This window comes from Alosa sapidissima, chromosome 18, assembly GCF_018492685.1.
Source record: "Alosa sapidissima isolate fAloSap1 chromosome 18, fAloSap1.pri, whole genome shotgun sequence".
In the NCBI taxonomy this organism is placed as follows: Eukaryota; Metazoa; Chordata; class Actinopteri; order Clupeiformes; family Clupeidae; genus Alosa; species Alosa sapidissima.
The window spans coordinates 807,560-832,500 of record NC_055974.1 but is presented as its reverse complement, the minus strand read 5'-3'; the positions used below and the strand labels follow the sequence as shown (position 1 = coordinate 832,500).

Sequence of the window (24,941 nt, the reverse complement as noted above, 5' to 3'; positions counted from 1 at the left end):
ACTCTACAAGCCCTCACCCCTCACTCGACAACCACACGGAGATTCTGTAATGTGCGTGTATGTCGTTCACACATAGGTCCGTATAAGGTCCGCAGGTTAGCATCATATCTGAATCATCCGAAGGGTAGGACCTCCGTTTGACAAACCTCCGCATACTCCGGAGGTTATATCTGAAAGCGCTTAGAGAAAGTGAGAGGGAGGGACAGAGAGAGTCTGAAAAAGAGGGCGAGACAATGAGACGGAGTATTTTCTTTCTAGAGAAGCAGAGAGGTTGTGTGTGTGTGTGTGTGTGTATGAGAAAGTGAGTGAGCGAGAGAAAGAGAAAGAGAGAGAGAGAGAGAGAGAGATGAGAGAGAGAAAGAGAGAGAGAGAGAGAGAGCTTGTGTGAGAGTGTGTGTGTGCCTAGACAGACAAAATCTCCCAGTTGGCTTTGATCAGTCTGCTATTACCGAAAACACACGTCACCATGGAAACCTCAAACACTTTAATGAGTTTAACTTTCCCATAGGTGATATGTATGTGTGTGTGCATGTGTCTGTGTGTGTGTAAGTTAGTGGAGCGGCACTATTTACAGTGTCTGTGTATAGATGTATTATCTTAACTGTGAAAGGCCTCTGTGTGTGAGGTGTGTGTGTGTGTGTGTGTGTGTGTGTGTGTGTGTGTGTGTGTGTGTGTGTGTGTGTGTGTGTGTGTGTGTGTGTGAGAGAGAGAGAGAGAGAGAGAGAGAAAGTGTATGTATTGGGAGTTCATTGGGAGTTTCATTGTGCTGTGCATTTGTATTATGAGCTCACTAGTGCACTGTGGAGGGTATGTAGGGGTGTGTGTGTGTGTGTGTGTGTGTGTGTGCATGTGTGTGCGTGTGTGTGCGTGTGTGTGCGTGTGTGTGCTGACATTTGAGTGCAGATGACCTGAATGAAGTGATGAGAGCATGGCTGCCCCTCTTCGGTAACCTTTAGCTTATCACACTGCCACATGCTTATCTATAGGTCTGTGTTTGTATGTGTGTGTATGTGTGTGTGTGTTTGTGTGTGAGAGAGAGAGGGAGAGAGAGAGAGAATAGAGAGAGAGAAAGAGAGAGAGAGAGAGAGAGAGAGAGAGAGAGAGAGTGTGTGTGTGTGTTAGACTTGCCTCATGTTCTCCAAGACAGGCCCTGTGAAGAAGAATCATCAGAGGTTTTAGTCCTTCACACACAGATATGCCACACACACAACTACACAATACTTCACTGCAGGCTATTGGCATTTCAAGAGTTTAACTTGGACATCGCAGAGGCATGACGGACACACACACACACACACACACACACACACACACAGGCAGTGCGTGTTTACAGCTCAAAAGGCTAGTTGACAAAAGTTTGTGGGTTTATCACAGCTGAGATGTCTTCTTTGGATCAGACACATACCAAGACAACAAACAAAACGCACACACATGCACACACACCCATTATCTGATATCTGACATCACATGTTTTGAGTGAGGCCATATTCATTTCCTGGAAAAATGTGCTTTGGGAAAAGTTAAAAAAGGAGGGAAAGAAAACACACACACACATGATAGATATATGCACAGAGAGAAATAAAATCTGTGTGTGTGTAAGAGTATGTTTAAAATGAACAAACTACCCACTGAACCAGATTCCCCTGTGATTTCAAGAGCTATAGAGGAACGTGTGCTTTATCTGAGACACTTGTGTGGGCTCCTGTCACAGAGGCGTGCTGATGTGATAAGCACACTAACACCACCACCAGTGATAGATAGCTAGGACAATTCTAAAAGCACACTTTAAACAAGGCAGGGGACTACAGGACAGTGAAATGAAATTCAGTTAGTCAATTTGGGGAAATGAATCCTCTTTCACTATCTAGAGGTCAATGGACTCAAGCTGATAAAGTGCCAGTTCTGGAACATTCTACAAGTGGAATCTTGCTGTAGATCTTGTCAAATCTAGGGCCTTATGAACAATGTATGTATCCAACTGTATTCATAGGGCCTGCTTACATTTATTTTTAGAATGCGTCTTAGGTGACCCGATCACAAGTGGTCAGCCGAGACACATGGTTGCTGACCATTTCTGTGATTCTGCTATTGTTAACGTCACATTCATTAAACCTTCCATTGTCCTGGGCACATTAGAAGGCATTAGGGTTTACACTACAAAAGATATGTGGACAAATGCGTCTCAAACCACCTCACAATGCGTCTTGATTGTATTTAGAACTGACCACTTGTGATCGGATCACCCAAGACACATTTTAAAACCAAATGTAAATGGGGTCACAATTAGCGTGTTTCCATCCAACTTCCTAATGCGCATTTAATCTATTCGAATAAGAAATCTTGGTTGGAAACACGTGAAATGCGCATCAAAAATCCTATCTATATTTGATTCGCTAGAGGGGGGTGGATTAACTCTCAATGCGCATAAGGTATAATGCGAATAAAGTTGATGGAAACGGTTTATTCGTATCATATGACGTAACCTTCAGAGAATCTCAGCAATCTCTGGCGCTTCCCTATAACATTAGGCAACTTGATGTGTTCTCTTGCTTGTTTCCGCAGAATAAAACAAACTGAATACACACATCGGTGCACAGTTGTTTTGCTGACGCTAAAGTTTTCACCAACAACTCGATCGGCACACATCGCAAGTTCATACAACTAGTGCAGTGCCCGTTCAAACATGCCATTCCTGTAGAAAACCTGTAGCCCGATTACATGCCCGCAGGTATGCCTGCTTTAACAATAGGATGATAGGGAAAAACATCATTCCAGCTAAGCATTCAATAATGTATACTGAATATTATAATACATTAGCCTATAATTAAATGTGCAGTAAGCAGAATTTAGGCATGACTGCATGTGATTTCTACAGATCAGAATGGCATAACAAATGTTTTGAGTTAAGGCTATAGGCCTAGCTTATTGCATAACTTTCCTGATAGTGAAGACAAGCCATTTTGTGATTGTTTGACATTTGCAACGATGTGACTCAAAAGCAGTGTTTGGTAGCATAAGTGACGTTGCTCTGTCTGCCTCTTGTTGTCTAGCTGTGTGGCACGTCTTCTGAAACGTTAAATTCGGGACCATTAGCCTATCGCTTGTTTCAATTTGGGACCTTGCAGTTGGAAATGTAGTTTGTTTCTTCAAAGTCTCACGTCCAATGTAGCCTGGGCTATTCAAAGCGTCAGTTTATTGCACATACTTTTCATGTAATTTTGAATAGCCACTACATACCAGTGTTTGTTGGCGTGTTGTTGCAAAATCCGTGTAATCATTTTATGCAAGCAAACATACAGGAAGTCTTTTTTGTTGAGGTCAGAGATGATAATCAAACATCTTGCATTTTAACCGTGATTTAATGCTGCCAAATCTCCGCTTATCCTCTCTCTGGTCCTGCGCGCAGTGCTGAGTGAGAGGGTGGCTATGGTAGAGCGGCATATAACGATATATTTAGCTTTTTATATCCAAACAATGTCAAACTATGCACTGGACTTACTCATGCCAGTAGCAAGACACTACTCATGCCAGTAGCAAGACACCTGCCAAGTTTGAAATCGAACGGACCAACGACACGCAGACGTTCCTGCAATTGGTCTATCATTCGTCATAATTCTTCAAACCCTGACTTGTGAATCTAAAGGTCTCCACCCACTGTTGGTCAGTGAAGTAGAGCTATAATCGGGCCTTACAATTTAGGCCCGACAAGACCCGAGCCCCAGGAAATCAGCCCGAGCCCTGACCTCTGACAGCTTTTTAAAAGCCCGAACCCGTTTACAGCCCGACATTATTCAAATGTCCGCACGCACACAGCTCTTTTGCCTTTTGTCAAGAATGAGTAACATTTGACATCATTTATTCATGACTAACGTAGCCTAGGCCACTTGGAAGTTGGAACAAAGAAATAAAATAGCCCAAGTCGTCTCAGCATTCTGAAGTTTGCGGGAACCCTCCCATACGCAGCCCCGACATTAATTAGTTATTACGCCAGCTTTTCAAACCCCTCACCATTTACGATATTAAAAGGCCTAATGTCTTTACAGTGAAAGCTGACACACTTCTTCTCCGTAACCATTTGTTTCACCTTTGCAGGGTTTGATTTTGTTGCTGTAGCCTAACAAACGTGATCCTGATGGGCACTGACAGCTTTGATCAACATGCCTTATCAGCGACGAATTCCCTGTCGTTCTACAGAATGTTGCATCCTTTGGATTTTACATAACCACTGGCTCATTATTCTCATTATGCACATGATCAAAACTTTTTCACACCTCAGACTTTGCTTTCTTTGCCGGTGTAACTAAAACGCCAGTCACAAGAGGCCAGCCTCTGTTTCACCTCCTAAGCATCCATTTCTGCATCTTTCTCGCAGCTAACCGAAACGCATCACCTGACCGCTCATTTAGCCTACCGCGCAAGCCCGAGCCCAGCCCGAGCCCGCGTGAAATGATAGAAATGAAGCTCTACAGTGAAGTGCATAAAAAAACTGCCGAGACCTTGGTCATTCCCAAGTGTATGGCGGTCTCCGGCGATGGGAAGCTGCCAACACCCGATTGCGCAATATAAACATTCTCCGCCTTCCCCTTCTAATCGATATTAAACAAAATATTTTCAAAATGAAGGAATGAATTAGGCCTATAGGGCCTAGGCTATTCCGACCGCAGAGAAGAGGGCGTCCATTTCACTCAACATAGGCAAATCAATAGGTGTTGGAAACGCTGACTAATGCACATTTAATTTATGCGCAGTTGGATGGATACACGCTAAATGACTGTTGTGGACGGTTATATTCTATATTATATTCTACTTTCAAAACGCATAATGTAGGTTAGCTGAGTCACTTTTTGTTTTTCATACATCCTTTATGTTTCATACATTTTATCATTTAAAAACTCTTTTGAAAGTTTAATAGGAACATCATTTACCAACTATAGATGATGGTCTATGTGTTCAGACAGTGTGTGTGTGTGTGTGTGTGTGTGTGTGTGTGTGTGTGTGTATGTGTGTGTGTGTGCATACTGCATACTCACGTTGGTATGGGCACTTGACAGGGCGGACAAGGTAAAGCTTTACACACAAACTCTGGCACAGAAGGCTGCTCCCATGGTCCAGCAAGTGGAGCCTGTAACACACACACACACACACACACACACACAGCACTAAGATGAACAACCACCATCAGTATGTATTGTACAAGCAAACACATGTTCATTTAAGTATGGCTCAACAATCTCTGATATGGATATTGAAATGTCTGGGGTCTGTGTAGATAGATAGATAGATAGATACTTTATTGAGGGGAAATTCAAGATGCCAAGTGCCAATTGTGTGTGATGGACATTATTTGGCTAGTATTGGCTAGATGTAACTGTGAGTGTATAATATTTATTGTGTGTGTGTGTGTGTTTTGTTTTATTCATTAATGTATTTGACACTCACTGATCAACAGACAAAAGTACTGTGCCAGAGTTAGCCGTATGGGCTAATTTACAACTATGTGTGTGTGTGTGTGTGTAGTGTGGTTTGTGTTTCTGTGTGTGTGTGTGTGTGTGTATACACTCTCACCCTGCTGCTCTTCACCATGACCTGGTCATGGCAGGGCTGGGGGCAGTGGTGGGTGCAGGCGGGCAGGGGCAGTTTGCAGGGCTGCCTGCAGGGGGGGCACTCTCCAACATGGCACCTGTGGAGCTCCCGCGAGGCGTGGTGGCACGTGGGACGCGCCCTATACCAAGACACAACAGGAGCGTGAGACGCTGGGTAGCGGTGTGTGTGTATATGTGTGTATGTGTGTGTGTGTGTGTGTCTGTGTGTGTGTAACCTGCATTGTGGCCTGCACACCCCCGGAAGTCGAGCGTGCTGACCGTCGAGCTAGAAGCCCAGGCTGCAAGCTTTCATGTGTGTGCATGTGAGAATGAATGAGTGGGACAGGGACACATATTAGCTGGGCTTCCACTACAGCTTGGGCCAAATTAATGCTGATCAGTGATGATCAGTGTGTCCAATCAGTGATGGATGAGTGGATGGATGGGTTTGATCTTCTCCCAATAGTGACTCCAAGTAAATCAGATGAATCTCCCAAGTTGCATCGCATTAAGTTGCATCCACCAATACGTTATTCAACAGAATATGATGGAATGTGAAGGGAGGTCCATGATTATCATTATACATATTTTTATTTAGCTATTGCTTGCTATAAAGACTTGCAGTTCTCTTTCCATTCGCATTATTTTATTTCACAATTTAAATGTATGAGACATTGAGAAAACCATGTGAGCTTCTGTGTGTGTGTGTGTGTGTGTGAAAGCGCAATATAAGTCAATGTGATTCGTCATAAAGACACCAACACACACCTGTAAAACATACTGTATACTCCAAAAGGCCAATGAAATGGAACTTCAGGACAAGGCCCCGGTAATTGAATTATATGCCTTCTTTGTCAATGATGAGGCTTCAGGGTACAGGACTAAACAAACTGGCTTGAACAAAATGTCCGCCAGCTGGAACACACTGAAACATTCTGTTCTCAAGCAGAGGGAAGTCATTCTAGGTTAGCTCTTACCTCTGATACTCAACCCCTCTCCCCTGTAGCTCCCCATGAGGAGCAGGTCTGGGTGGTTAGGTCTAGACACTGTCCCTTGCCCATGTGGAGTGTGGAATGCTAAGTGTCTGTCCGTAACATTCACTTTGACATTTAATAAGCATTTTAGCAGCTTTCATTCATTTCAGGGGAAACATAACAGGCTCTTTGCGAACATTTCTGTGTTGTTTTAATCAGTATTGATCATTCCAGATAAAATAATCAAAATATGTGTGTGTGTGTGTGTGTGTGTGTGTGTGTGTGTGTGTACCTGCATAGTTCTTTGCAGCGTGGGGGTTTGGTGGTTCTCTCTCTCCCGCAAGGCACAGACAGGGATGTAGAGCCACACACACATTTCACCTGGACCACCTCGGGGCATGGGTAGCAGCTGCCTGCAGAACACGCACACACACGCACACACACACACACACACACACACACACACACACACACAGGGCAACATCACAAAATAAACATCATATATTTACACTAATAATGCAGGTAACTGCTTTCCTCATTTATTGTGGTCACTAACTTCTACCCACACATTAGCATGTCAATCTGCAGCGAGGTTTAAACTGTTCCCAGAAGTTTATCAGGTACAGACACACACACACACACTCAAAGCTGGTCAGAAAGTGACACCATAGGATCGAAGAGATGACCTATACTCAAAACATTTCAAACCAACCAGCCATCTCTGCCACGTAACTAGCACGCACACACACACACACACACACACACACACACAAACACAAACACCTTTCTAAGAAATCAACCTAGAATCTTGCTGTTTTTTGTTCTCACACACACTTACACAACTCACCAAAGGTCAGCACATTAATATTTTCTGGAGTAATCTTCAAATCTTATACTCACAGTTGCAAACTACATGTACCGCAGAATGGTACGAAATATGACCACCACCCAGTTCTGCATGTTTGTGTGTGTGTGTGTGTGCGTTCACTTGTGAGTGTGTGTATGTGTGTGGGAAGAAAAAAAAAATCCGGAGGAAAAAAAAACTCTGACTAAACCAATATGACCGCAGCGGTCATAATAAGTAAATAAATAAACACACACACACACACACACACACACACACACACACACACACACACACACACACACACACACACACACACACACACACACACACACACACACACACACACACCCCTTAGGGACTAGTATGTAGTTGGGTGTAGCACTGGGGCGCCTAACATAAATCTCTAAACTCAGGTTCAGACACTCACACAAACAAACATACACACACACACACACACACACACACTCAGCAGTCACTTATTCCTCCAAGGTCCTGGGACCGGGCAAATCTGAAGGGAACAAATTAGTCAAATAAAAACTGACAGATTATTAGAATATGCATACACGAATGCACGCACACACACACACACACACACACACACACACACACACACACACACACACTTCTAAACTTGGTTTGCTGTTGTGAAAGTACATCAGTGTGGGAAAATCAGCCCATCTGAAAGGAGTGGAAGGATGCTATGTGGGGGCTTTGTGGGTGTTCTTTAGATATGCAGAAGGCTAACATATAGAAAAGTATAGTGTTGCAGTGTTTCTGTGAGAAAAACACACACACACACACACACTCCTCTTTAGCTCCACTGCACATTCCTTGTTCTGACCTCTGGCCTGGTCTCTTAATTACTGTAGCTCACTGTGCTGGAACATGAGACACAGTTTAGCACGCACGTGTGTGTGTGTGTGCTGTAGGTTGTCTCTTCAACTACATGAGTCTTCATAGTGCATTCATTTGTTCATTGCATACATAAGCATGGTATTTGGGAAGCATGTCTGGATAGCTGTGTGCATAGTCCTTGCTGTGTATGATGAAGGTAGAGGATGTTTTGCTATTTAGCTGTGTGAAGGGTTGCTCAGGCATGCGTGTGTGTGTCTGTGTGTGTGTGTGTGTGTGGGGGGGGGGGGGGGGGGGTTGGGGGGGCGGGGGGTGATATGGGTCATAACCAGCCCAGTCAATCACTCTTCCAGCTAGAAATGACCAGTTAAATCTTTCCCAACTTGTACAAACTGCATTCTTTGCAGAACACACACACAAACACACACACACACGCACACGCACACACGTAGTGTCTCTTCTAATCCTCATTCTGATTTCTCTAAGCAGAGGAAGGGGCTAAAATAACTCCATTCTTATGTTTATGTGTGTGTGTGTGTGTGTGTGTGTGTGTGTGTTCTTACCCTGGTGGCAGGCTGAGGGGCACTTGTGGTTCCGGCAGCCCAGTGTTCGGCCACAACTCTGATCACACGGAGGGCAGTTACCGGGGCAACACTGAAATACACAAACACACACTCTGATGGTCAGAGCAACACAACATCTGACGCAGCATGGCATCTGACGGACAATGTTGTCCTAGTGGTGGGTGTGTGTGAGAGAGAGAGAGAGGGAGAGATAAAGAAGGTGATTGAGAAAGTGACCATACACATGTCCACTTGAGTGTGTCAGCCTGTTCTGACTCATCCACAAACACATCTGAGCAAAGTGTGATCTAATGGAATGTCAAGAAGGATTTTAGAGGAAGTGCAAAGGCGCGCACGCGCACACACACACACACACACACACACACACACACACACACACACACACACAATCATATCTGCACACACACACACACGCACCCATCCCAGACTTGACCGGAACAATCCACTGGACACTTCCACACTATCTGAACAGAGTGTGAAGACAGAGACTGAAGGCTGAAAGTGAGAAAGAACCTACTGTGTGTGTGTGTGTGTGTGTGTCTGCTGGCCAAATAAGGACATGTGTGTGTTGACCAAAGAGATGCCGCAAAGGCTTCTGCTAACAATACCTACATTAACGTGTGAAGAGAAACACACACACACACACACCATGTTTTTCTGTCAAGACAAACGTACCCTTAAGAATTAAGGGTAACCACGGTAACAACCGAAAAATCTAGTCTCGGATGTTAATATGCATGAATAGAAAAGCAGCGCGCACACACACACACACACACACACCGGACTACACACACAGTCACACACTCAGCATCCTATAGCTCATACTTTCCAACTATCATTCATTGCCTGTGACTGTGTGTGTGCATGTTTTCACACACCAGCTTTCTGTTGATGTACAGTGTGTGTGTGTGTGTGTGTGTGTGTGTGTGTGTGTGTGTGTGTGTGTGTGTGTGTGTGTGTGTGTACAGACCTTCCTCTTGCACTGGTGTCTCTGACAGGAGCGGTTCTGTGGACACTTGTTATCGCACAGGAACTCCTTATGGCAGGCCATCACTTTACTATACCGCCCACAACGACACTGCTTCTCCACCTCCTGCAAACACAGACAAACAGAGCAGTCAGTGTGTGTGTGTGTGTGTGTGTGTGTGTGTGTGTGTGTGGATATGTGTCTGCATATATGTCTGCAATATGCATAATATCAGTGTTTCCCCTAGAAATGTTTCCAGCAGCGGTGCTGTTACGTGCCAGAAGTTGTAATCAAGTCACGGTAGGGGGTCCGGGGGCATGCTTATTGTACAGCTTTACATCCTCATATTCGCTAAGGTCTGCTGCTTATTGTGATATACTGTATGAATTGCCATGTGTTGAGTGAAGGATTCATCAGATATTTCACCGAGCAATGGGTGCACAGAGCTGTGTGCAGAATGCAAATATGATTCCATTTCATGTTACAAATTCAATGTTAATATTCTTGCAAACCATTTATCACAGCAACTTGGCGCTAATTCCATCGGAAAGCTTAGATTTCACTCGTTCACATGATATGCTGTGTGACATCTGTGTGACGAGGACTCCGCAAGAAATGTAGGCTAGTTGAACCTGGACTTGAGATTGTACTGGGGCACAGTAAACTGAAATGTTTGGCGATCCGATGGAGGGGCTGTTGCTAGGCTGTAGCCGTAATGTTAGCCAGGTCTACTGCATAGGCTACTTCAGAACGTATAGTAGGATATGGGCTGCTGCAGGCTTGTCTTCAGTTTTGTAATCCCCTGAAACGTAACCGTATGTAGCCTATATTTCCTGAATAATGAGAGGTGCATAAGGATGCACTGAACTTAATCATGACTTTCAGAAAATAATTTCAACGATGACGTTGGCTGTTGTGCTTTTAAAATGTAGGCCTTAATGTCATGACATTACTAATGTGAAAACTTTGCAGTGGCACTGAAAATCCAGTGGTGGCGCTGCTAGATACATACTGTAGTTGGGGTAACACTGAAATATAATAGCATTTGTGTGCTCTTGTACATATGAAAAGATGTTTTGTGTACCTGTTTACTCATCTGTCTGTGCGTGTGTGTGTGTTGCCTTGGTGTATGTGACAGTGTTTGTGCACTTTTGCACCTGTGTGAGCATACAGTATGTTGTGTGCCTATGTGTCTACACAAGTGTGGGTGAGTGTGTGGGTGTGTACCTGTCTGCAGGTTTCACAGGGCCCTCTGTGGCAGCGCATGCTACAGGTGTGTAAGCCACACTCTAGTCTCTTCCCACATGTGTCACCACAGGTAGGCACATCTGCAGTGCACGGCAAAGCACACTCTAACAACACACACAGAGAGAGAGAAAAAGAGAGAGAGAGAGAATTGAATTTTCAAAAACTCTTTATTACAATCTTAAAAATACATCAAGATCAACTTGACACTATACTCAAAAAGTAAAAGTTAGGAAAGTTAAATAAAGTAATGTGCAATCTGTAGCTTATCATTCTCAACAATACACATCACGCTGTTGTAGCACCATTTTTCCTCAAAAACATCAAGAATTTTCATAGATTTATAAAAATGAAAATCAATCAACATACGACACCTTACAAGAATAGAAAACACCATTAGGATATCAACATCTACATCCTGCTCAACTTTCCTTTTACGACTAACATATATCGCCATCTTTGCTTGCCCAAGCAGAAAGTTTAGGAGCTGACACTTGAAGCGATGCTTTTGTACATATTTAAAACCAAAAATGAAAATCTCCGAAGAGAAACTTTCATCAAACTTAAAGAAAAGTGCCATCAAAACAGCAAAAAGAGGTCTGAGCCTCTGGCAGTGCATAAAGGCATGGAATACAGTCTCCCTTACAGAACAAAAAGGGCACCCCTGATCAACCATTGGATTTAAAACAGAAATAAAAGCATTCACTGCTATTGCACCATGCAGAATACGCCATTGTAGATCGCCAGCTTTTTTAGTTAATGGTGACTTGTACAACGCACGCCATTGTGGTTTGACATCATTTTCAACCTGCAACACTTCACGCCAGGGTGTATCCACCCTCTTGTCCAGAGACCTTTTATTTAGGGAGAGAACACACAGTTTGTACAATGATTTACTAGTTGCAGCTGTAGGACCCAGGAAAACTAAACTATCTGGGAGTAAGAAGCAACCAGTGCAACCTGTTAAATCTGGAAGTAGAGTAAGTCTGGGAAAGGGGTCATGGCAGTCAGGACTACACTCCCCCCCAAAATAATCTCCAAGCAATTGCATCTCCTCCCCAGTTAGGAGAGACCGCCATTTCCCAAGTAGCTGATCAACTATCCTAATGGACTTCACACCTAAGTGCTGAGCTAAAGTATGGCTATTACTGATATCAGGACCAGCAAACTCTACTAGATCCCCAAGGGTTGTAACTCCAGAGCTGATAAGCTTAGAAGTAGGTACCAGGGACAAGTCCTGACTCACATCAAGAACCGAACCATGAATCAGAGGCTCCTTTAACAACCAGAATAATGAGCTTGTCTGTCGTGGGCGTTGAATTATAAACAGAGACCAGACTTTGAACAGATTCTTATAAAATGCAGGAAGTAAATTAAAATTCATTCTATTTGGATTAAACCAGAACAAAGACCTATCTAAGCCCAACCCTTCAAAAAGTTGTAAAATACAACAGGCTGCAGCTTTCCAGCTTGAGTCCAGTGATCCTGTGAGAAGACGCTGTACAAACTGCAGACGGAAGGCAGCAGTTCGACTCTGTAGATGAATAAGTCCATGTCCACCATCCTCCTTAGGCAGATATAAAACACTCTGAGGTACCCAGTGTAGATTGTCCCAGAAAAAATCAACCAGGACTGACTGAATCTTCGGTAGCAGGTTTGAAGGAGGATCCACACAAGCCAGCCGATGCCAAAGAGAGGATGCAACCAGGTTGTTAATAATGAGAACACGCCCCCTGTACGAAGTAATACTGAAAAGAAATTTCCATTTCTCTAGACGACCTTTAACTTTTTCAATTACCCCATCAAAATTCTTTTGAATAAAAGCATCATCACCTAAGAAAACACCCAGGTATTTAAAACCACCCCTATTCCAAACTAAGCCATCAGGCAGACCAGGTTCGCCACTCACCCAACTCCCAACCAGCAAGGCTATGCTTTTTGACCAATTTACCTTTGCTGAAGAAACAACCTTAAATTCATTGCAAATTTTTAAAAGCGTGTCAACATCTCTCTGGCCATTAACAAGGACAGCCACATCGTCAGCATAAGCTGACAATTTAAAAACATCATCACAGTTAGGGATTTTCACTCCAACAATCTCCTTCCTCAACCTTACAAGGAAAGGTTCAATAGCCAGACTATACAGCATACCCGACAAGGGACATCCTTGACGGACACCTCTGTATACCTTAAAAGGAGCGCACAAGTCACCATTAACCTTGAGAATACTTTCAATGTCACAATACAATGCTTTGATCATTCGAATAAAATTGGGGCTGAAACCAAAGGCTGACAAGGTATTCCACAAATAATTATGCTCAACCCTATCAAATGCCTTTTCTTGGTCAATTGAAACCACACCAAAATCCAGATTGAAGTATTTGCCAATATAGAAGACATCTCTGATGAAGGAAACATTGTTGTGAATCAATCTGCCTGGCACACAGTAGGTCTGGTCAGGGTGGATTACCTGCTCCAAAACCTCCCCAAGTCTATTTGCTAAAACTTTAGACAGCAGTTTGTATTCAGAGCAGAGGACTGACACCGGCCTCCAGGACCTTATATCTGTCAGGTCTCCCTTTTTTGGCAGTAAAGTGAGCACTGCTCTACGGCAGCTCAGTGGCAGCACCCCTCTGGTGATGCTGTCTCTCAGAACAGCAAGCACATCTGTGCCCAACTCTGGCCAAAAGGACTTATAAAAGTCTACTGGCAGGCCATCCACCCCAGGTGCTTTGCCACTCTCCATACTGTGGAGGGCTCTCTCCAGCTCCTCTAGGGTCAACACCCTTCCAAGGGCTGTGTTTGCCTCTTCAGATACCTTAGGTAGGTCACAAAGAAAAGCCTTGTCAGTCGCCTGATCTTGTGGATTTTCGCTGTTATAAAGCTCCTTATAAAAATGTACTGCTCTATTGCGTATTTCTGGAGAATTAGAAAGGATTCTCCCATCTTCAGACCTCAAAGCATGAATGAACTTCCTCTGTCCATTCTTTACCTCCAAATTAAAAAAGAATTTTGATGGTACATCCATCAGCTCCACACTCTGGAAGCGGGACCTGACCAGAGCTCCCTGTGCCCTCAAACCTAAAAAGTCAGCCAATGTTTTCTTTTTTGAGTTAAGAATTTCAGTGGGTGCCTGATCACCCGTTTGTTCTGCCAGATTTTGAAGTTCGATTATTTCCTCCTCTATTTTTTTCATTGAGAGTGTTATGTTCCTTGTGACATTGGCTGTATACTCCTGGCAGAGTTGTTTTATTTGTACCTTGGCACAATCCCACCATTGCTGCAAAGACTTATAACAGGATTTCGTGGTTCTAAATTCCTTCCAGAAAAAAAGGAAGACTTCTCTAAAGTGGCCATCAGCCAACAAATTGGTATTAAAGTGCCAGTAGGCACTTTTTGGTTTTACAAATTCTAGAAATAAAGAACAGAAAACCAAACTATGGTCAGAAAAGCCAACTGGAATTATTGAACATTTCCTGAATAGACTACGCTGATGTTTGAAACCATAAAACCTGTCAAGTCTTGCAAGAGACAAACAATTATTATATGAGTGTGCCCAAGTATATTGCTTCTGTTCACCATGAAAGTTCCTCCAAATATCACTAAGATCATTGGACTTCATAATCTCTACAAGCCGTCTACGAGAGGGCATGTGCGGCTCGACATGATTTCTGTCAAAATTTTGTGCAGTACAATTGAAATCTCCTCCAAGGATAAGAATATCCTCTGAACAGCAATTTTTTATAACATTTCCAATAGTATTTAAAAACAGCATTCTATCTGTTGCCAGTGTAGGAGCATAAATGCAAATAAACACAAAAAAACGATTTTCAAACTGGGCTCTGACCTTTAAAAGTCTTCCCTCTATAACTTCATCAACATCAAAAGTGATGGGAATAAAGGACTTAGAAAACAGAACTGCAACCCCACCACTAGTAGAAGTACCATGACTAAGTATGGACAGACCATCAAACTCCTGAGCCCAAGCAGCTGCATTAGACGCATCACTGTGCGTTTCTTGCATAAAGAGAACATCAAACTTATTCTGTCTGATTGTTTCAAACACAGAGAGCCTCTTAATTTTTTCTCTTGCGCCATTTACATTTAAAGAAGCAACACGAAATTCACCCATCATTATAAAGAAAAAAGAAAAAAATAAATATAGACATATGCAATCAGCCATCCTAGGACACAAAGTGGAAATTGTTTTTAACATTTGTCATCGTTGGCATTCAGTAGAACATTGAGTTTTGTGAGAATCTTTTTTAGACGAAATCCTTCTTGATCAGTGATGCTACCATCACGCATAAATGCTCGTGATTTGTTCATAAACTGTTCAATGTCAGGAAAAAATTCGTCTACCCGGACCTTCCTAGAATGTTTTGTATCCTTAAGGAATTTCTTTATATCCTCCACTCTATAATTGCGAGTGCGATAGCCGCTTAGTCGCAAGCTGCAGGTTACACTACAGTCAGAAAGATCACTTTCACTCTCATTATCAGTCAATTCTATATGAGCGCGTCCCCCTTTATTCTTTATAATGCGCTTTCTTTTTCCTTTATTCGACGGTGCTTTAAACACATTATTGTCCTCCTCCAACACGGAGGTTTCCATGTCTTCCATAGCGACGGAAACCTCCCCATTAATGGCATCATCATTGCTCCCCTGACAGTTCTGAGAATCAGTGACAGTCTCCCCCAAAAGTGCGGAAAGATCCTCCCCATCAGCCGATCTAACATCATGATTTTCCCCGTGCCCTTGGACTGAATTTAACGTTAAATCAGGAGTTTGGCTCTCCGGCCCACTAGCAGAGGCAGCAGCCTCCTCCTCATTATTTGCACCAAAGTTAACATTAGGTTCGTTGTTGGTCTCTTTAGACGTTCCCTCTGCCACATCACCCCTAGACTCATTGCTATTTTCACTGTTTCCACTATTATTCGTGTCATCCTTTTTATCAGGACACGCGCGCACGAGATGCCCCGATTGTCCACAACCAAAACATTTCATAATGCTAGTTGTTGCATAAATCGCATAATTAAAGTTATCCACAGTCACATTAATTGTCAAGTCCAATTCATCATTGTTATTCTTAAGGATCATGTACACGAAACGCCTGAAGGACACTATATGTTTCAACAACGGAGATTTACTCGCAATCGGGATTTTTTTAATTGTTGAGACCACTTTGCCATAGCGCGACAGTGTTTGTCCTAGAATCTCATCAGAAATGAATGGGGGGACATTAGACAAAATGACTTTCTTGGAAGGCGTAGAAAGAGGGGCAACAGAGGTAAAAACGCCATCTATCACCACGCCATTCTCCGTCAGCTGATTGGCAAACTCAATTGATTTTAAGAAAAGCACAATCGCGTTGTTCATGCGAGATGCTGATACAATATTCTCATGACCAACAATTTCTCCGGCAGCCAAACTACAATCCTCAACACTGGCTGTCGATGCTATTTTAACAGCATGACGCCGAGTTAGTTGACCAAAAATCTCTGCCATGATTCCAGCACAAGACTGGAGGCAGTCGCTTTAGGGGAAAACCCCCTGTTTATTGCCAGAAAACTAAACCAAGCAAAAATCTTTAGTACTCCAGCAGAAAGTAATAGATAGAAAGAAAGAAAATAGAAGTAAAGTGAGAAATAGAGATTTAAACAGAACACTCGTTCGCGGTACAGCGACCGAAACACCATCCACTCACCACTGACTCCGCCCACTCACACCAACCATGCGCACAGAGAGCACAGAGAGAGAGAGAGAGAGAGAGAGAGAGAGAGAGAGAGAGAGAGAGAGAGAGAGAGATAAAGGGTTACACAGGTGAAATGGCGGGGTCATCCGTGACCTACTGGTTAGGGTTTCGGGCTTCTAACTGAAGGGTTGCCGGTTCGATCCCCGACCAATAGGCAAAATGTGGGTGAGAGAAGTGGTTGAGCACTGCTCTCCCATGCCCACATCCACGGCTGAAGTGCCCTTGAGCAAGGCACCTAACCCCTCACTGCTCCCCGAGCGCCGCTGTAGCAAGGCAGCTCACTGCTCCTGGTCAGTGTGCTTCACCTCACTGTGTGTTCACTGTGTGCTGAGTGTGTTCACTAATTCACAGGTGGGATAAATGCAGAGATCAAATTCCTTGTATATGCAAGTATACTTGGCCTATAAACCTGATTTACATTCAAGATTTACAAAATCCTGAAATATCCAGCATGGTCCAGAGAGTGTGTGTGTGTGTGTGTGTACTTACTGGACTTGCCGCAGGGACAAGAACGGTTTCCAGAGCGAGGGCAAGCCCCGCACGCACCAGTGTGACAAACGCGCTCACACACATGGTTACCGCAAGACAAAGGGGCACCACATATCTGCAACACACACACACACACACACACACACACACACACACACACACACACACATTCAAGGAAGGCAAATATTAGGGTGTTTTCAAACTTCGTTCCTGTCAGCCCTCAGATCGATGACTCAGCATTTCAAATAAACTCAGACCCCTCTAATGCGAAGCGTGCTGTGACCTCCTCAGGAGGTAGTCTCGCCTCGGCACGGTTCGCTTTGAAGTCTGCAGTGCGGTTCGCCTAATCTGTGCATTGTGAACACAAAGCACCCTGGGTTCACTTTTACTTTTTTCACTGTAGACTATTTTATCCAAGTCATGTCATGTCATTTATTATATAAAAAAAAAACTATTATCATCATTAGGCCTATAGCAAAACATGATAGCCTACATACATTTGCAATTTGGCTGCAGCCAAACACGTGGGTTATAACGTTGGGCTGATGAATATCTTTTCGTCCAAGCTATTGGTCACTGACAATGTAGAAATCAGAAAACAGTCCACTCTCTATGGACTCTTTTTGCATGTGGCAAACGTACGAGAGAGGCTGCTGTGCAGTCAACAGGCTGCTTCAGTTATAATTTTGGATGAGCAGCCACGAACTACAGGTTGTTGGATATAGCAACAGTAACCAGGTGGGGCAGGCCTAGCACTCTGAATTAGAAAGTGGCTGACATGTTGACTGTATGTGTGCGTTTCTTTTAGTGGACTGAGTTTGGTTCTTTTCAAAAGGACTACATGTGAAAACACCCTTAATCTAGACGATGCTCACACAGCCAATGTGACATAAACAATCATGAAAATACATGATTGAGTGTCACACACAGTTGATGAGACACAGAGGGACTGTGCTCTACACAAAAACACACAAAGCCTCTCTCTCTCACACACACACAAACACACACACACACGCACGCACATACACACACGCGCACACACGCACACACAAACAACCTTTTCCAACTTAACATTTACAGCTGATAGTAATCTCAGGAGACCTTTAAACAGTCTGCCTATGAATATTCACAATGCATTTTAATATTCATGAGGAGGAAGTGGAGGGGGGGGGGGGGGTCAAAGGTCACCTGATCACACTGCCAGCGGGGACTGGCACACGGGCGCTCCGCCTTGGCACGGCCACACACACACCACTGGCTGCTCACCCTTGGGCAGGGCTCACACTCACCTGCAGAGAGAGAGTCAGCTCACACACAAACACATACAAATATACACACATACATACATACGCACACAACACAGTCTGACTGTGTGTGTGTCATTATAAACGTACAAGTCATTAAAGATGTTTTTCAACAGACAGGTGTGTAGGCAGGTGTGTAAAACTCCATGCCAGGTGAGTGAGTGTAAGTAGGATACAAGGATACAAGGAAGTTTATTGTCACATGCATATAGTTACTGGAAGTAAGAAATGCAGTGAAATTATGTCTGGTGTTAGCCTATTTGTGCATTTATGGGGGGGGGATAAAAAGTGCAGTAGAAGAGGGGTTTAGTAGATTAAGTGGCAAGGGCTGCATAAGAAAGGTGGGGGAGGATTGGGATTGGGGGGGGGGGCACCAACAAGGAGCACCCAAGAGCAACAGGGGCAAGGAAAAACTCCCTTACCAAGGAAGAAACCTTGGGCAGACCCACGGTGCAAGTGCATGTGTATGTGTCACACTCCCTTGACTGACAGAAGGATATCTGTGTGTGTAGGTTCTATTAGTGTTCTCACAAGATTGTGTGTGTGTGTGAGAGAGAGGGATTTACCTCCGTGGCATAAGTTCTGGCAGGCGTGTGTTCCGCAGGGCAGTAGTTTACCACAGCGCTGCTGGCAGTGCCAGGCTTTGGCGTGGCACCTTCTGGGCACAGGGGCCGCCTTGCCACACACGCACGACACTGACACCATCTTAGGGCAAGGAGGACAGGGACCTGAAACACACAACAATACATCAGGAACAGCACAAGCCCAGTTCCACTCCTTAAAGTGCCATCAGCTCATCAGACTGGCCATCTCAGAATGGGAGTCTATAATGGAGACAATATGTGTGTCCAAGTCTGTTTATGAAACGTTTGTGTTGTGGGTGAACAAGTGCATGCTTCTGAAAAAACAGGTTTGAGCATCTGTGAGGGTATGAATCAGTGTTGTAGTACTCGAGTCCGAGTCATTAGCTAAATTTAGAGACTCGTGACTTGACTTGGACTTGAGCACTGAATGACTCGAACTTGGACTCGGACTCGTGCATTCGCACTCGCGATGACTCGTCGGGGACTCGACTTTTTTTTTGTAATCATAAGGCTATAATTGTAGTATGTCATTAGGCTATAATTTGCTATGATTTTAATATCTAAATTATTCGTAATACTAATTTTAGTTCAAGGGAATGTTAGGCTACTGCTTCGTGTCGTACATCGCAAGTCACATCATGTTCACATGCAAAGCAAACTAACGTTAACTTTAACACCAAAATGCTTGGAGATATGGCCGCCGCTATTTCAATGTAGTATTGCCAGGCAATATTAGTTCTCATACATGACATGACATTATCTAAGATTACACTCAGCCTAGGCTAAACAACACACACTGCTGCTGGATAGCTGATCATCATGACTTGGTGAACAGTGTTTTTCCTGATTGACGCGAGAAGCGAGGTTCCATTTCATTTTTTTTTATTTGGGGCGTGCCCTGTCTGTTAATTTGCAGCAGGCTATTATCGGATGAAAGAAAAATAAACTAAAAGTTTTCCCGATCAAGATATAGCATACTTCTTAATTTTGGTGTCATAAAATACAGAAGCATAACATTAAATTGCCTAGTAGAGTGTCCATGTAGTGTCAATGTAGGCCTACGTGTCTGCGCAAATGAAACTGACAAACTGAACCTCTCGTGGGTAGGCCAGAAACAACTATATTTATAACCACGAATGAACTGGATTACTGTTACTGTTCAAACGAGCGATTTGATAGCCTAATCCACTGCACGAAAAAAAAGGAAATAGCAACGTGTTCTATTTCTAACAGGTGAATATCGTAGCAAATAGTAGCCTATGGTGATGGCAGCTTAAAAAACATTTATTTCACTCATCTCGCTGAAATGAACGTAGAATGTGGCCTGTTGCGCAAAGAAATCAATTAGGCAGATAATCTACATCTCCGTTAACCGAAAGCTAGTTTTCATCTCTATTGTTGACGTGAAATATGTCTCCATAGTGTCAGTGAAGTGATAACATAATTATGCAGTTGCCGGTAGCCAGTGTTCACGTCACGGGAGTCAAAAAGAAGCGAAGACGGGCCCTGCTCTGTTTCTGTCCCTCCCAAACTGCGCTAAAATTGTGTCGGCTATTTAACAGCCAGAATTGAAAAAAAATGCCCGGGGGAGGCCCTTTTTTGATCCACACTACCTCTTACAAAATAGGCCTACTCCAACGTCCATCTAGCTCTTGTGAAGTATGAACTTCTACAACACTGCCTATACAATTGTCAGCAGTCAGTAACAGCATACTGTAATGTGACTTAATGGCCTGTGTGATTGGGATGTGGATTGCTCATTTATTATGAGTAGGCCTATAGGCTATGGTATGGCTATGGTATTGTATTCTCTCCGATACAATAAATACAACACATTGGGTTTGGCAAGAAATTACTAGAAAATACTACTTTCACACAAGTGATGGCACCCCTGCTTGGAGACAGAAGATTGTCCGTTTTGCTTTTAAGGATTTCATCTGCAATGGAAAAAAATGGAACGACATGTAGGCTATGCTTACTTTAGTGCTGGACTTGGACTCGACTTGATCAATAGGGACTCGACTCGGACTCGACGTGGATCAATAGTGACTCGACTCGGACTTGACTCGGATGAGTAGTGGACTTGACTTGGAATTTTTTTTTTAATGACTTGGACTTGACTCGGACTTGAACACTGGGGACTCGAACCTGGACTCGGACTCGAGGCATAGTGACTTGACTACAACACTGGTATGAATATGTGAGCGTTTGTATATTATGTATAAGAAGTACTCTGCAAGCATGTGTGCGTAGTTATTTGAGTGTTTACGAGATATGTGTATGTATGTATGGATTTATATCCATATGTGTGAACGTACAGTATATTTGTGTGTGTGTGTGTGTGCGTGCGTGCGTGCGTATGTGTGTGTGTGTGCATATGTGTGTGTAAAATGTCACCTACTTTTTTTTTTGTTTTTGGTGTTTGTGTGTGTAAAATGTAAATTACTGTTTTTGTGTTTTTGTGTGCGTGTGTGTGTGTTTTTGTGTTTTTGTGTGTGTGTGTGTGTGTGTGTGTGTGTGCGTGTGCGTGTGAGAGTGTTACCTGGGTGGCAGAGCAGCAGGCAGCGGTGTCCGCAGGACGGCTTGAACTGGCGCTCACACACCTGGCCGCAGGAGTGAGGGAGAAGCCAGGGGTCAGCCGGCGGGTCAGACAGCTTCCCGCAGTAGCACAAGTAGCGGTTGGGGGTCTGCTGATGGGTATACTCATGACGACACTTAGGACTGGACCGCAGGGAGGAGGAGGAAGAGGAGGAGGAGGAGGAGGAGGAAGAGGGGGCGAAGAAAAAAGAGAACGCAGAGGGTGTACAGAGGAGAGGATGAAGATGGAGAGAGAGAGAGAGAGAGAGAGTGAGAATAAGAGAGTGGACAGTGGTGAGGGAAAAGGAAGAGTGACAAAGAGAGACAGAAGTGGGAGGGGGAGAGAGAGGGGGGGAGAGAGAGAGAGAGAGAGAGAGAGAGAGAGAGAGAGAGAGAGAGAGAGAAAGGTTTATGAGAGGGACAAAAAGGTGTTCACATTAATTTCAGACACTGAATCTTGGAACACAAGTGGAGATTTGCCTGCAGCATGGAGTGGGTGATAGATACTATAGATAGATAGATAGATAGATAGATAGATAGATACTTTATTGATCCCCAAGGGGAAATTCAAGATGTGCGGACGTGATTGGCCGAGCTCTCACCATGGCCACGGGTGCTCCTTTTTGCCAAAGTCATCATCAGTGACAGAGGACACCAGGAAGACAGAGTCCTTGGCCCACTTCTGGATGCAGCTGATGTGGAAGATACAGTAGCAGCGCTCACAGCTCCACACCTACACAGAGAGAGAGGGATAGAGAGAGGAAGAAAGACGGACAGAGGGAAAGAAGAAAGTGAGGGACAGAAGAAAAAAGAGAGAGAGATTAATGCTACTACATATGGCGAGTGAGTGAGTGAGTGAGTGAGTGAGTGAATGTATATGTGTTAATGACAGTGTTTGGTTGATACAGTGACACAGGCAAGACTCTTACTGCTTGAGTTCTCTTCACAGAGGCAATACAGATGAGGCAGGCAATGGCTCCAGACTGAAAGGCTTCATTCAGGTACTGCCTGGTGCGCTCCAGGTCAGAAGCATCACCCCCTGTGCCATGTACACACACACACACACACACACACACACACACACACACACGCGCGCACAACACACGCACGCATGCACGCACACAACACACACACGCGCGAACGCACGCACGCACGCACGCACGCACGCACGCACGCACGCACGCACGCACGCACACAGATTAATTCAATCAATTCAGACACTAAAAACACCTGACAAAATCTGTCCTCTACTCCCTTCCTGCCCTCCTAAACCACCCAGTCATTTATTTTCTGGATTTGTGTGTGCGTGTGTGTGTGTATGTGTGTGTGCGTGTGTGTAAAAGAGCGATCTGGGTGCTGCAGAAAACAAACACACACTAATAACCTGGCTGAAGACCTCTGGCTCCTCCATGTCTTACACACACACACACACACACACACAGAGAACACTTTCAGCCTTGTGAAAAACTCCTGGGCTGGGTATACGTCACTCAACAGGAAGTACATAAAAAGAGTGAGATTATCAACATCCTTTTCGCCAAGTCTGTTAAATGCACCAACCAGAACTACTGATCAAAACACTAACACTATTATAACCACCTGCAGATAAAAGGAACACATTGTGTGTCACCTGCAAAACAAACTCTGTTTAGTCTGAACAGTCTGAATACTGATCCTTCATTTCACTTAACCATATATTTCGGTGTATGTATAGTATATTTGCAGGCGCATACATTTGTTTGAAGTGTGCACCTGTTTGATTGGTATATGTAGTGAATGTTGATTCCACAATTTTGCCACGTTTTCCAGCTCGCCCTTCACTTTCATCTTCATTATCATCATCATCGTCTGAGGAGGACGAAAACTGGCTCTCAGCCAGCCGCATTGCTGTCGCCTGGTTGGACTTCCTGATCTCATCGAACTTGGACTGAGAGGACACAGCTTAGAACACAGAGCAGTACAGAGAGAGAGAGAGAGAGAGAGAGAGGCGGAAAGAAAGAAAATAGGAAAAGAAATAAGCACCACCTTTAGGGGTACACACTTTAGGTTTGTTTCGTGCATTTAAGGGAAGGAGCTGGTAATAGTGCTTAGAGGAAATCTGTCCAGCTGACCCCCGAGAGGGGTCAGTGAGGCAGCCTGCTGATGACCTCCTTATGCAGCTGTTTCTAGAACAAGGAGCTCCATAGTAAGAACACCAGGCTCACTGGCTCTGCAACAAGACATGGTAGAACTCTATTAATAGCTCACATGCTGTGATTTGAAATGGATGAACAGGAAAGCTGTTCAGGTGCATCTGAATCAGGTGTGTATGCAGGGCTCTGGTTCTGCGCTGTGATTGTCAGGAAGCTGAAAGGTATGGACCTGCACTATAGTATAAGAGGAAGGCCTCAGAACGATACAATATTGCTGATGTGCCACAGGAATAGTATTTTGAAAAAGTGTTAATTGACTAAATTGACATAAAGTCCGTCACTTAATATGTGTGTGAGGGAACTCAAATTTGAAACACATATAAGAATAATGGCACAAAGTGTAATCGTACATAAAAAAAAAGGGCCTTCACAATGATTACTTGGCATGAATAAAAGGTCTAGGTCTACGAGGGAGAAAGGGAATTTGGTTTACATGGGTTTTCTGTAATGAAGACAGTGTCTATATCATGAATGTTATCCATAAAATACAGTAATGAGTACTAATGAGAGAGAGGGAAAGAGAGAGAGAGAGAAAGAGAGGGAGAGAGAAAGAGAGAGAGAGAGTGAGACTAACCTCTGGGTTGGGTGATGGGATGCTGTGCTTTTGGGGCCATGGTGACAGTAGAGACTCTCCCTCTGCCAGCCCATGCTCCTGGGTCTGCCCTCCCATCCCTCTGGGGTCGCGCCTCCCTCACATCACTGGTCGCTGCCACTGCCGGACCGCGAGGCTGACCTCTGCCACGGCCTCGGCCGTGTTGACGCCAGGCTGGCTCCATGGCAATGTGTGCCCTAAAGAGCAACACCCACCCATAGCGTTCTATGTTTATTTATAAATGTACACTTATACATAGCCATATTCTATTCATCCGGCACATACACTTATTTTTACTACTCTGATAATGTTACTGTAACTGCACTGTACATATCTGTCTATACAGTGAACACTGAATATCTATATTCATTCTGTTTTTATTATAATATATTACTGT

The 24,941-nt window shown here is 44.0% G+C and overlaps 1 protein-coding gene across 3 annotated transcripts in view; it reads right to left on the bottom strand.

Moving 5' to 3' along the window:
* nfxl1 (nuclear transcription factor, X-box binding-like 1) overlaps positions 1–24,941 on the bottom strand; it is a 35,416-nt gene that overhangs the window by 9,330 nt on the left and 1,145 nt on the right. For all 3 annotated transcript variants that reach the window (XM_042069494.1, XM_042069495.1, XM_042069493.1), the window contains exons 2-16: positions 24,527–24,741; positions 23,513–23,701; positions 22,690–22,799; positions 22,363–22,493; positions 21,726–21,904; positions 19,166–19,327; positions 18,484–18,584; positions 17,296–17,410; positions 11,034–11,158; positions 9,810–9,932; positions 8,819–8,909; positions 6,849–6,969; positions 5,566–5,722; positions 5,031–5,122; positions 1,129–1,150 (exon numbers count right to left, since the gene is read on the bottom strand). In XM_042069494.1, coding sequence (XP_041925428.1) covers positions 1,129–1,150; positions 5,031–5,122; positions 5,566–5,722; positions 6,849–6,969; positions 8,819–8,909; positions 9,810–9,932; positions 11,034–11,158; positions 17,296–17,410; positions 18,484–18,584; positions 19,166–19,327; positions 21,726–21,904; positions 22,363–22,493; positions 22,690–22,799; positions 23,513–23,701; positions 24,527–24,728 — 1,920 coding nt within the window. In that variant the 5' untranslated portion in view covers positions 24,729–24,741. The remainder of the gene's footprint in view (positions 1–1,128; positions 1,151–5,030; positions 5,123–5,565; positions 5,723–6,848; positions 6,970–8,818; positions 8,910–9,809; positions 9,933–11,033; positions 11,159–17,295; positions 17,411–18,483; positions 18,585–19,165; positions 19,328–21,725; positions 21,905–22,362; positions 22,494–22,689; positions 22,800–23,512; positions 23,702–24,526; positions 24,742–24,941) is intronic.